Genomic DNA, 13,321 nt, shown 5'->3' with positions numbered 1-13,321 from the left:
CACCTGCTTGGGATGTCATGAGAAGCAACTAAGGAAGTACCCAGCACAGAGTGCCCTAGATGGTGACAGGATATTTGCACACTAAACCACAAAGGAGACATGGGGACTTGGGGAAGAGAAAGGTTTCCACTTTATGTGTGGTGTGACCCAGGGACTGAGGCAGGTGCTGAGCTCCACCCTCCCTCTTTGCAGCTGCCTAGTCAGACTTCCTGCCTGCTGCCTCTTGGCCAGGATTGAGTCTGTCCCACCAACCATTGCATCTGGAAGCTAGGGCCGTGCTGGTGACCAGGCTGGGTCCTTGCTGTCTTGCTGAAGGGTGTCCATGGTGATGGAGTCTTGCTAGCCTGTCTGCTTCAATGTCTTCTGTCCTGTCTGGCTTGTCCTCTGCCCTTCCCTACCTGGCACCTGGCCTTCCGAGCCCATATCTGCCCAGAGCTCCCCATTCCCTGGACACCTTGTTACCTGCTTCTCTGTGTCTGCTCTTGCTGAGCAACTTTTCAAACTCCTCGAAGAATCCCAGCAGGGCTAGGGACCGTCACAGAGGCCACCCTTCTCCCTCATGTCTTCTAACTGGGCATCTCTATGGCTGCTTCGTTTGTCAAGCAGGGGGCAGACTCGTCAGCGGACAGTCTGTCGCCGTTGCAAACTCGAGGTGGAAATGCACGCTTAGGCACTTTCTACTGTAACTTGCTTTGCTGTCCTGCCAGGCCCTCACAAACGCCCTTGCGCGTGCGCCCTAGCTTACTCTTCCAGCCTTTCCCTCTGTTCAGCCTAGACGCGTGTAATTGTCTAGGCTGGAAAATGGCTCCGTGGTTAAAGGCACTTGCTTACAAAACCTAATGGCCCAGGTTCAGTTCTCCAGTACCCACGCAAAGCCAGATGCGCAAAATGGCGCATGCATCTGGAGTTCATGTGGAGTGGAAAGAGGCCCTGGCACACCCATATACTCACACACACACACACTCTCTCTCTGTCTCATAAATAAACAATATTTTTCAAATAGAATGTAACGATCTCACCTAGAAGGGAGATGTTGCCTCAGTGGGCCTTCTGTGCACTCCTCCCCTCCCAGCACAAGCAGGAAAGGCTCTGGCTTCCCCTGTGCTGCCTCACGAGAACTGAGCGGTCCGTGCGCGTGGTTGGTGAGCCTCGTCACTGATGCTCTGGGGACGGAGGCCGGCTGCCCCGTGCCGTCTCCTGCACAGGTAGCCGGTGTCGCACACTGCGCCATGTGACATCCGGCTAACTGTGGAGGCCTCGGCGCGTCTTACGCTGCGTACTAATATCTGTTAAAGGACCATTTCAAAGCCAAGCATGGTGGCACACACCTGTCATCCTAGTACTTAGAAGAGGCAGGAGGATCCAAAGTTCGAGTCTAGCCTTGGCTACACAATGAGTTGGAGGCCAGCCTGGGCTACATGAGACTCTGCCTGGGGGGAAAAAAAAAACAACGACTTTCTGTAGCAATGAAATCTTTGTGAAACTCAGTTTGGGTTTATTGGCACTTGCCTCCCCGCCTGCCCCATGCTGGGTTCCTGTTGGCTTGAAGCACAGTGTCCCATAAGGTCGTCCAGGCCTGGCCTTCTTGAGGTCTAGTCACCTAGTCTCTGTGCCTTGTCAGCCACTCCCTGCCGTCCTCCATCAGCAGTTCCCGTGACATGTGGTCCTCAGGACTGTGGGCCGGCCCTGCTTAGAGTGTTTGCTTTGGCCGACACCTGCCCCACTCTTGCAGCCCAGGAAAGATCCACTGACTGCACTGTAGGGCTGGGGACCACTCCCCAGGCTGGTGGTGTGGTGGGCAGGGCCCATGGCCACTCCTTGAGGCTCTATGTCCTGTCCTTGCAGCATCACTGTCTCCATCCCCGAAGGCGCCCTGGTGGCCGTGGTGGGCCAGGTGGGCTGCGGGAAGTCTTCTCTGCTCTCAGCCCTGTTGGCCGAGATGGACAAGGTGGAAGGACATGTGGCTCTCAAGGTAGGACAGGGCTGGCGCTGGGCAGAGGCAAGGGCCGGAGAGGAAGGTTAGGGCCGGGTGTGATCCCTGTGACCGCCCCTGGGGTGGGGGGCTGTTCTCCCTCCCTCTGCTCCCCACTCTCATTCTCCCTGCTTATCCTGGAAGGCAGAGTCTGGTGTTGGCCACTTAGTGCTGCGGCAGCTCTTGCGCTGGTGCCCCGGGGGCTTGGGTGGGCACGCACTGACTGTCCCGAGGTCCGCAGACAGACACGAGGACGTGCCATGTGGGGCTTGTTGACCTGCCTTATTACTCCTCGCGTGGGGATCCCCCGTCCCATCCACTTTCCTTCAAATGACATGATTCCATTCTCTCTCTTTTTTTTTTTTTTAAGTTGAGAGAGACTTAACTAGATTAAGAGAGGGAAAGAGGACATAGTATGGAGACCTCCTGCCCATGGGAATGCAGGAGGGGGTAAAACCCACCTAGAGACCTAAACTGAGGTCATGAATAGGTTCGGAAAGGGGGCTGAACTAACTCGCCACAATGCCAGGTTCGGGTTTAGTCCTTCCAGCAATCTTAATTCTAGGAAAAGGGAACTCCTGCCTGGGGAGACACTGAGGGTGTTGATTCCATTCTTTTTGTTGTTGTTTTTGGTTTTTAGAGGCAGAGTCTCACTCTAGCCTAGGCTGACCTGGTACTCATTCTGTAACCCCAGGCTAGCCTCAAACTCACAGTGATCTTCTTGCCTCAGCCTCCTCAGTGCTGGGGTTAAAGGCATGCGCCACCACGCCCAACCCGATTTCATTCTTTATGGCTGAATAACACTCCATATGTGTATGTGGGTCTGTCTACTATACACACACCACATGTGAGGAATGTAGATTTTAAAATAGATAAATATATGAAAGTGTGGGTGGAGGAAGGAGTCTAAAAGGTGGCAGAGGGCTGGGGAGATGGCTCAGTGAATAAAGCACTTGCCATGCAGGCCCGAGGCCCTGAGTTCACATCACCTGGTAGAACTTGTATAAAGCGGGTACCGTGACATTGACCATGCTGGTGCTCCCATGGCCCGATGTGAGGCAGGTGCAGTGGACAAGAGCCCCTGTCTTAGGTGGAAGATGAGGACCCACCCCCGAGGTGGTCCTTGGACCTCCACACGTGTGTGCCTGCGCTCATACCTGACTGAGCACCCACAGCTTACACACACATGATTTTACAGTGCTTTAAAGGAGGAGGGAAGGGGACCAGTGAGGGTGAAAGAATGGAAAAAAGAAAACTGTCCCATTCCCTCTCTCTTTCTCTCTCTGTCTCGTGTGTGTGTGTGTGTGTGTGTGTGTGTGTGTGTGTGTGTGTGTTTGTGTAGCAGAAGGGGAGAGGAAAGGAACCGGGGAAGAGGGGAGAGGGAGGATAACAGGGTGAGTTTGAGCCGAGTACAAGGCTGTACATGCATGAAGATGTCACGAAGGAGGGAAGGAATGCTTTCGGTTGCCTCTCCTCCCCCCCCAGCCTTTGCCCCAGGATCCTGTCTACGCAGGAATCCTTCTAGCCACCGTGCTGTTTCGTGAGCTCAGGGTTCCCCCAGTCCCAGCGCTACCGACACTTAGGGTCAGTGAAACATCTAACCTGCTCTTGGTCTCGCGGAGAGCAGCGCGAACAGTCTGGCTTTCAGCTGCTGCCCAGCTCACAAGGTCTCTGTGTCTCCTCTTCACCTGCCACGCAGGGCTCGGTGTCCTATGTCCCCCAGCAGGCCTGGATTCAGAATGACTCACTCCGAGAAAACATCCTGTTTGGACACCCGCTGCAGGAGCGGTACTATCAGGCCGTGCTAGAGGCCTGCGCCCTCCTCCCGGATCTGGACATCCTGCCCAGCAGGGACCGGACTGAGATTGGGGAGAAGGTCAGTTGGCATGGGTGTGGCCCATGACAGTCAGCTGCTGCTGTGTAACAGGTAGCCCCCCACATGGTAACACAAAACACTACTCTCTTGCTGCATGTCTGTGATTGGACGGTGCTGACCCCCCCCCCCCCCGCGCCAGCTTCTCCTCTGCTCCTGTGCGACTCTGAGCTTGGCACAGGTCTGTGCCATATGGTTCTCCCTGGGGTCTGCACTGAGAGGGCCACGTGATGTAGGAGCCCAGAATTAGAAACAAAAGGTGTGGTCTGGGAGAGGGCTCAGTGGAAAGTGCTCACCACATAAGCATAAAGATCCGAGTCCAATCCCAGAGCCTGTGTCAAAAAGTTGGCCCTGGAAGCACATGCCTGTAATCGCAGTCCTCAGGAGGTGGAGGGAACAGGATCCTGGGGCCTTGCTGGCCAGCCCGTCTAGCCTGCATGGCAAGTTCCTGGCCAGTGAGTGCGCCTGGGTCAAGAGAAAGGTGGGCGAAGCCAGGTGTGGTGGCTCGTACCTTGAATCCCGGTACTCAGGAGTTTCAAATGGGAGGATCGCTGTGAGGTTGAGACAGGAGTTCCAAGTCAGCCTAAGCTAGAACGAGACCCTGCCTCTAAAAGAAGAGAGAAATGCACGAGCTGAGGAGACGGCTCAGCAGTGAGAGGCACTTGCCTGCCGCGCCCGCTGCTCCAGGAATGATCTGCAAAAGCGCATAAAGCCGGGCGCATGTGCGGCCGCAGTGCGTGTGCGGGGGCCGGGGCCCTGGTGTGCCCACGCGCTCGCTCCCTCTAATACCCTACTCCATTAAACAAAAGCAAGGGGCCGGGAGACCGCCGAGTACTTACAGGCACTTGTTTGCTAATGGCTCCCAGCCCACATTCAGTTCCCCAGTCACCCTTGTAAAGTCAGAACTAAAAAGTGGCACAAGTGTCTGGTATTTGTTGGCAGTGGCATGAGGCCCTGTCTAACCCATACACACACATAGGTAAATAAAATTTTAAAACCACAAAGGTAGATGACACCCAAGGTTGTACCCCTTATCACACACTGTGAAGGGGTTCACTGTGAGTGGGAAGGGAACAAGAGAAGGTAATTGGGCTCAGTATAATCAGAATACATTCTTTTTGCATATCAAATTGTCAAAAAGACATGCAGTGTCCCCTATCTCTCTCTTGCACACACACACACACACACACACACAGTGACAATGTATGTCATACAAATGACTCCCTTGGCAGCCACACATCTGCGGAGAATCTGACAAGGGCCATGGCCCACTGAGACGAACCTGCTGCTTGCCTCGCGGGGAGCGTCCGTCCCACACAGTCTGGCTCCCAGCTGCTGCCTGGCTCAGTAAGGTCTCCGTGAGGTGGCCCACCTTCGCTGCCTTCAGTCCCTGTCACAGCCAGGGTGACTCTACAAATGATAGACTGGCTAGCACCCACTTTCTGTGCACCAGGTACCATGCTGACATCCTTTGCCTGCCGTCCACCTAGCAGCCCATGAGATGAGATATGTTAGGATCTTTACTGAGCAGGCAGACCCAGAGAGGCCAGGTGACTTGCCTGAGGTCAGCCAGGGAACCAGAGAGAGAGGGGCTCCTGTGTCCCTGTTACTACCCGCTCCGCTGTATCACTTCTAAAGAAGGCCTTGCCTGCAAAGGTTAAAGACTCAGGTTTGATTCTCCAGGCCCCACATAAGCCAGATGCACACGGTGGCACAGGCATCTGGAGCTCATGGGCAGTGGCTAGAGGCCCTGGCATACTTCTCTCTACTCTCTCTCCCTCTCTCTGTCTCTAATAAATAAATAATAAATCTTTAGTGGCTAGCCATGGTGGCACACGCCTTTAATCCCAACACTCAGGAGGCAGAGGTAGGAGGATCGCCGTGAGTTCAAGGCCACCCTGAGACTACATAGTGAATTCCAGGTCAGCCTGGGCTAGAGTGAGACCCTACTTCGAAACCCCCCCTCAAAAAAAAAGGTTTTCTATGTGCCTCCGACTGTTCTAGGTGCCCCTACCCCATTCTGATGCTCCAACCTTCAGGGCTTCTCAACTCAGGTTTGCTGGGTACCCTTCTAACATGTAGAGCTTTTTATCCCGTAAGATTCCATCTTTAGCACCAAAAGGGGAGAAGGGAAAGCTCTCCTTTTGGTGCTGGGCTCAGTACCTGGGAAGGCAGGCATCTCGAGACGGGCTGGAGAGTTCACCCAGTGGGTGTCCACTCGGTTAACTGCCAGCCATGAACATGGTACTGGCCACTTCTCAGGGGAGGGTAGACTGCTGGTCCTTGCGGTGCCCTTCCTCCCCATGAGAGGGCCTTGGCACTGTGTCAGCACTCCAGGGTAGCGATGGTCGTGAGTGGGTGTGTCTTCACCAGGAGTGACAGACCCAGACTGAGGCTCGCAGAAGTTTGACAGCCACAGCAGCGACCTCAGCTCTAGTAACGTAACTGCCGTAGCCATAGCTGCTGGTGTCATCCACAGACTGTGATCAGCTGTCCCCTGCACTGAAGGCCAAACCCAGGGCTTTGGTGCATGCTGGGCAAGCGTTCTTAGCAGTGAGCTACAACCCGAGCCCTCTCAACTTCCTTGTCATGAGACAGGGTCTCCCTGAGTTCCCCAAGCTGGCCTTGAACTCACTGTGGAGCCCAGCAGCCCTTGAACGTGCGTTTCTCCTGCCTCAGCCACCCAGGTAGCTGGGATGACAGGCCTTTGCCACCAGCCCTGCTGGCCCCTGCCCTTCCCCTGGCACTCCCTGGGGGCCAGCCACCGAGTCCAGCAGCCCTTCTGCCTCCCCTGTCATGGCTCGAAGGGGGATGGGGTTCTGAGACTGAGGCTCCAGGAGACCCACCCTTCCCGCCTGTCTCCCCAGGGCGTGAACCTGTCTGGGGGTCAGAAGCAGCGTGTGAGCCTGGCCAGGGCTGTGTACTGTGACTCAGACATCTACCTCTTCGATGACCCCCTGTCGGCCGTGGACGCGCATGTGGGAAAGCACATCTTTGAGAAGGTGATCGGCCCCAAGGGCATGCTGAAGAACAAGGTATCTGCTCCTGGGCAGGGCCAGGGCCAAGGGACAGCTCGAGCAGGGAGGTGACCGCAGCCTCTCAGCACAGGACAAGTGGATCCCGTGCTCTTGTGTGCTTTGTGTGCTGTGTGTGTGGTGGTTTGTGGGCACGTGTGTTCCATGGCACATGCGTGGATGTAAGAGGACCACCGGCTGGTGTTGCTCCCTTCCTTCCACCTTGTTTGAGAAAGGTCTCTTGTTTTGCCTTTGCGAGCAACAGGCCAGCCGATTTCCCCGACTCCGCCCCGCATGGATGTAGGCGTGCATCACTTTGCATCTGGCTTTACTTGGGCATTGGGGATTGAACTCAGGTCCACAGGGCTTAGCTGTCTTCCCAACCACAGGGTGTCTCCTTTGTTTTTAGGATAGTGAAAGAGGGCACGCTGGTTCTTTTCCCCCTAATGTTAAGAGTAGCAGAAGTGCCGGGCATGGTGGCGCACGCCTTTAATCCCAGCACTCGGGAGGCAGAGGTAGGAGGATCGCTGTGAGTTCGAGGCCTGGGCTAGAGTGAGACCCTACCTCAAAAAACCGAAAAATTAAAATTAAAAATAAGTAAATAAAATAAAATGTACCCAAGAGCAGCAGTGCACAGGAAGGAGTACTGGAGTGAGAGACGCATGTACCACCAAAGCAGCTCCTACATTCCCACTTCAGTTTGTTTTTCTTTTGAGTCATTTGCTGTGTGTATGTGTCAAATATGGACATCATGTGGCACGTGTATTTTTCTTTATGTATACAGGAAATACGATGCTACTTAACTTGGTACAGACATTCCTATAGATGTCATTAGAATTGGGCACAAGTACATCTCATAAATATTTAAATTTTTTGAGAAGTTCAAAGGAATACATGCCAGTAAGTGATGAACCCAGAGGACACATGTACACAAGTGCGTATGTACATAGCATGTGTGGGGCTGGGGAGATGGCTTAGTGGTTAAGGGCATGCGCTGGCAAGCCTGAGGGCCCAAGTTCAACTCTGCAGCACCCATGTAAAGCCAGATGCAAAGTGTACTCATCCATGATCCCAGGGCGCCATAGCACTGGGAGGCAGAGATGAGAGAACCCCGGGGCTCACAGGCCAGCTGGACCAGTGTCCACGAAGCAAAGCGGCAAATACAAGACAGCCACGGGGAGACCCTGTCGTCAGCAGCGTGAGGGGACAGCAAACACCCAGGGGCTGTCCTCAGACCTACACACGTCATTTTCCAAATAGCGTGTGTGTGTGTGTGTGTGTGTGTGTGTGTGTTTACATACATTCCCCCCCCCCCCGCCATCCTATACTCCTTAAGTCCCTGGAGAGCAGGTATTTTGTTTGTGGGGGGCAGGCAGGTGGAGGGAGATAGTGTTCTCAGACAAAATTTCATGTATCTCAGGTTGGTCTCAAATGTGCTATGTAGCTAAGAATGACTTTGAACTTTAAAACTAAATTTTGAGGCAAGTTCTCATGTAGCCCAGGCTGGTCATGGACTTGCTGTGTAGATGAGGATGGCCTTGAACTCCTGATCCCCTGCCTCTACCTCCAAACTGGTGGGATTAACCACGTGTGTCACCACGTTGTATTTCTGGGTGGATCAGTTGCAGGGTTTTGTGCATGCTCAGAGAGCACTTTACCAAGCGTGTTATGTCCCCAGCCCAGCTTTGACTTAATTCTAATATCTATTTTTATTTATTTATTTCTTGGGTTTTCTTTTTTTAATATTTTATTTATTTATTTATGTGAGAGAGAGAGAGAGAGAGAATGGGCATGCCATGGCATCTAGCCACCGCAAACAAACTCCAGATGCATGTGCCACCTTGTGCATCTGGATTACGTGGGTCCTGGGGAATTGAACCTGGGTCCTTTGGCTTTGCAAGCAAGTGCCTTAACCGTTAAGCCATCTCTCCAGCCCTTTGTTTGGTTTTGAGACGGTGCCTCTGTAGCCCAGGCTGGTCTCAAATTCTCAATCCTCCTGCCTCAGCCTGTGTGTTGAAATGACAGGCATATATCACCACATGCAGCTAGCTTTCACATATTTAAATGGTGGTGAAAATCTGAACATTGACATACACTAATCATGTTAGGTTCCGACCCAGCTTATAGTCAGGCTATGCCCTAAGGCAACGGTATCTCTGAGGTACTGCCTCACTGGTACTCAGTACACAGTGGGCTGAGCAGTAGCCTAGGAACTGTGAGGTCCAAAAATATTTACCATCTGGTTTTTTAAGAAGCAATTGAGCCAGGTGTGGTGGCACACGCCCTTAATCCAAGAACTCAGGAGGCACAGGTAGGAGGACGCCATGAGTTCGAGACCACCCTGAGACTACATAGTACATTCCAGGTCAGCCTGGGCTAATGTGAGACTCTACCTCAAAAATCCAAAAGAAGAAAAAACAGCAATTGACCGGTTCCTTTCTTCTTGTAATTTAATATATATCCTGCCAGCCTTTCAGGCCTGTGGCTAGCATGCATCTGAGCCCCAGCACTGCAAAATAAGTGCAGACATAAAATGTATACACACAGTCAAAGATCTTAGTGTTTTCAGTAAGAAAGATGGGGACAATTACTGTCCAGAAATATTAGTCGGATGTGGTGGTGCATACCCGCCATCCCAGTGTGGGGAGTCTGAGGCAGGATGAGTCCTGCCACCCAGGGCCTGGAGAGCCCCTGGAGTCACTGAGGAGCTCTGCCAGACACCCAGGTACTGATGGGTAGTCTTCCGCTCTGCCCGCAGACACGGATCCTAGTCACCCACAGCATCAGCTACCTGCCACAGGTGGACGTCATCATTGTCATGAGTGGTGGCAAGATTTCCGAGATGGGCTCCTACCAGGAGCTGCTGACCAGGGACGGAGCCTTTGCCGAGTTCCTGCGCACCTACACCAGCACGGAGCAGGACTCAGCCTCAACGGAGGAAGGTAAGGGCACCGGGGGACTCGGCTAGGGCCTCCCCATGCGTCACAGTGGCTTCTTGGAGGGGCACACCTGCGCTTTGGGAAGACAGTCTGTGAGGGCCTTGGTGTGGTAAGCAGATCAGCACCCTTGGGGCCAACTGGAGGACAGACCAACTTAACTTCAAGGGTCTGGGCAACAAGGACCCCAGAGCACCGGGCTTTGGTGTCCTGGCCCCATAGCAAGTCCCATCTTTCCTGTAAGGTGGCCGTAGCTCTATAAGCTGGGTTCTCATGGTCATGAGGGCAGTGATGGTTATTAAAGAGCCTGAGAGCCAGTGACGCTGCGTTGTGGCTCAGGACAGGTATGAGGGTCGTGCCATTCGGGATAGGGCTCACACTTGTGCATGTGGAGTCCCAGTACTGCTCTTCAGAGCTTTGTGACTTCAGTCCCCTTGTTCAGACACTGAATCCTTGTCCCTATAAACAGAGCAGTATGACAAGTGCAACCTGGCACGTGGTGATTTAGTGTGGCAATGGAGCCCTCCAAGGATTCAATAACCAGAGCCCTGGGCACTGTTACTGTTGTGGGCAGAGCCCTGACCTTGCATGCCCTGTGGCATCTCTTGAATCTGTCCCTGCAGACAGTGTAGTAAGTTTACATGCAGCTGGCTGGAGCTCTGTCAGTGGCTGACAAGCGTAGAGATCATTGCATAGCCATCTTGGGCTGCCCACAGCTCACAAAGGCCTCTCGAGGATCCTCTGCTACTCGCCTGTGGCCTGGGAGCTGTGGCTTTTGTTGACACACACAGGGACGATGTCACGCCCCACAGGGCCACACCTTTGATCTGAACCCTCAGCCTTGCTTTTAGCAATTGCTAAAAGGGGTAAAACTGTAGTGTGGGTCCCCTGTTCTGCCTCTTCCAGGAGCTAAGCACAATTTTCTGGGCCTGTAGTGCATGTCTGTTACCTGTATGTTCCCAAACGGCCTCAGGTGATCGGCCCTGTGGGACTGCAAGGTGGCCCGTCCACACAAGTTTACAGAAGCAAAGCTGACCCTGAGATCTGTGAGCGAGGCCTCTGTACACGGCAGTCTGTAGTGTTCCAGGCCAACCAGCGGCGTTGGCATTCCTAAGAGCCGTGTTTGCCGTTCCCTTATTTGGTTCTTTGAGCATTTGCCCGGTGCCAACTGGATGGGCAGTGCTTGTGTTGTGTCCCTTAGCAGACCCCAGACCCTTCCTGTCTCCCTTGCGGCTTTGCAGGCAGGAAGTTGGCCATGGGCTGTGGGCAGAGCGGCTTCCTGCGGAGGGAGGGCTGCTGCCAGGCCCAGTTTGTTGAGCTGCCAATCTGGCTTCTGCCTTTGCTCCTCACGTGCCATTTGCCTGGTGCCCCTCTGTGGTAGACAGCTTCAGTTGCTGGGATGAACCTCCAGACCAGACACCATTGTGGAGGAAGGGTTTTATTGAAGACAGAGGGGAAGTTCCATAAGGGCAGAAGAAGCTGGCCCGCTTTCACAGGACCAAACACACAGAGAGAAGAAGCCGCATGCCACACAGCGAGCACGGGCAAGCGCGCTTAGGAACTCCCGGCAAAACTCGGGCACCTTGCGTACCTCGAGACCAGAATTCCAAGTCCACCTCCGCACCTTAGGGCTGGACCCTAGGATCCACCCACTGACACCTCCTCCCACCAGGTGGCTGAAGATCTACATTACAAGCCTTAATAAACCCCTGAATCTATTTGGGAGACATCCATTTAAACCACCACAGCCCGTCTCCACATCCACCACCGTCACTCGGGAACCCCATCTCTGCATCTTCTGCCCTCCCTGCCTTTGTGTTGTTTGAGCCAAGCTCTCACGTAGCCAGGGCTGGCCTTGAGTTCACTGCGTAGCCAAGGACGACCTTGAACTCCTGAGCCTCTTCTCTCCACCACCCGAATTCTGCGATTACAAATGTGCCTCACCACCTTCAGCCCACACTTCCCCTTTGAATACGGAAACTGGGGTGGGTCACCTCCCTGCTGCGTGACCATAATTAGACCTGAAGGTTCCCTTTCCAAATGCAGCTGCTCCCTCTAAGGGCTGGGATGAGGGTTGCCCACAGTCCTTCCAGAAGGACCCAATTTAGCACTAAGCAGTAGTTCTCAGTTTAAAGAACAAAATAACATGAAAACCCTCCTCCTGGTGGACCTTAAAATCCAGAGGAGGAGAAAGAAAACAGATGGACAGGTCACCATGCGTGCTGTGAAGGAAAGATTGCAGGGTAAGGGCCAGGGGTTCGGTTGGCAGGCTGAGGATGCAAACGGGGTCACCGGGCGTTCTAGGGAGGTGATAACCTGATGGGGGAAGCACAGGAAATGATCAAGGCATCATGGTGGTGCATGCTAGGGGACTGAGGGCCTGGGGCAGCCCAGAGAGGAGCCCACGCCAGGGTGGAATCTGAAACGAGCTGTCTTCCCTTTCTTTGCCTGCATCTCCGTGCAACCAGCCCAGCATAAGGTTCCGTGGGGCCTGCCCTACTGGGGGGAGTGTCTGTCCCCTAGAGACTGTGCTGTGGCCGCCGCCCATCTCCCCACTGTCCTGCCTGGCCTCTCCCACTGAAGTCCGGTTTCCTTTCCCTCTGCTGCAGGGAGAACAGACGGTGCTGGGGATTGAACGCAGGGCCTTACACATTCTAAGCAAAGGCTCTGCCACTGAGATACATCCTCCCCTTCTTTCTCCTTTATTTTGAGATTAGGTCACACTAGGTTAGTTGCCCAGGCTGGCCCTGAACTCATTCTGTGGCCCAGATAGACCTTGAACTTGCAGCGCCCCCAACTTAGCCTCTTTAAGTAGCTGGAATGACGGGCCTGTGCCACCCAGCTCTCTCAGACCTTTAGAGAAAAGTGCTGATGATGTGGGGGGGGGAGTGATCAGGGATCCACACAGCCAGGTGGAACAGGGAAACTGAGGCACACCCAGGACAGGCCCTCATCTGTGTTCGCCCTTCATTCCTTGAAGTGAATTAAAGAGGCGCTTCCTTTTGCCCATGGTTTGTAATGCTTTCCTGGATCTTGTGAATTCTAGGCGACGCAGTGGTGGACGAGGAGAAAGGTCAGTATGGCTGGGCTGTGGTGAGCCGTGCTCATAGCTGTAGAACGAGGCTGTGAGCAGCTGGGGCTGGCGGCTGTGGCTCCCTGCCTGGCAAGAGCCTGGGACCTTCATCCATGCTAATCCGAGGCTCTGTGCTGCTGTGGGTGGTGTAGACTGGGTTCCCAGATGCCTTCCTGTGGCCGGCTCATGGCTAAGCTTGCTTGTCTCGTGAGTCACGTGACCACAGCCAGCTGGCCTGCTCGGGCCACGGTGGGGCACATGGTAGATGGACAGTGACAGGCAGCGGTTGAAAAGTGCCACCGCGCGTCCCGAAGCACAGTCGAGAGTCACCTGAGCAAGACGACACAGAGGGTCCCTGCCTGCTGAGGGGAGCGGAAGAGGGGGTGTCCAGAAGAATCCATTGGCTGAGCTGGGTTCCCAGCAACTCTCATACTCAGCAGTATGTGGCTCAGT

General features: G+C 54.1%; 1 protein-coding gene across 2 annotated transcripts in view; it reads left to right on the top strand.

Annotated features, from left to right (window-relative positions):
• Window positions 1–13,321, top strand: part of Abcc1 (ATP binding cassette subfamily C member 1) — a 147,219-nt gene that overhangs the window by 105,778 nt on the left and 28,120 nt on the right. Inside the window, exons 16-20 of one of the 2 annotated variants that reach the window (XM_045161337.1) lie at window positions 1,846–1,972; window positions 3,672–3,848; window positions 6,713–6,880; window positions 9,618–9,801; window positions 12,842–12,868. In XM_045161337.1, coding sequence (XP_045017272.1) covers window positions 1,846–1,972; window positions 3,672–3,848; window positions 6,713–6,880; window positions 9,618–9,801; window positions 12,842–12,868 — 683 coding nt within the window. The remainder of the gene's footprint in view (window positions 1–1,845; window positions 1,973–3,671; window positions 3,849–6,712; window positions 6,881–9,617; window positions 9,802–12,841; window positions 12,869–13,321) is intronic. The other variant, XM_045161338.1, reaches the window with a different exon arrangement.

This window comes from Jaculus jaculus, chromosome 11 (genome assembly GCF_020740685.1).
Source record: "Jaculus jaculus isolate mJacJac1 chromosome 11, mJacJac1.mat.Y.cur, whole genome shotgun sequence".
NCBI classification, from domain to species: Eukaryota; Metazoa; Chordata; class Mammalia; order Rodentia; family Dipodidae; genus Jaculus; species Jaculus jaculus.
Note: the sequence above shows the minus strand (reverse complement) of the source record. Positions and strands in the feature narration are given on the sequence as shown.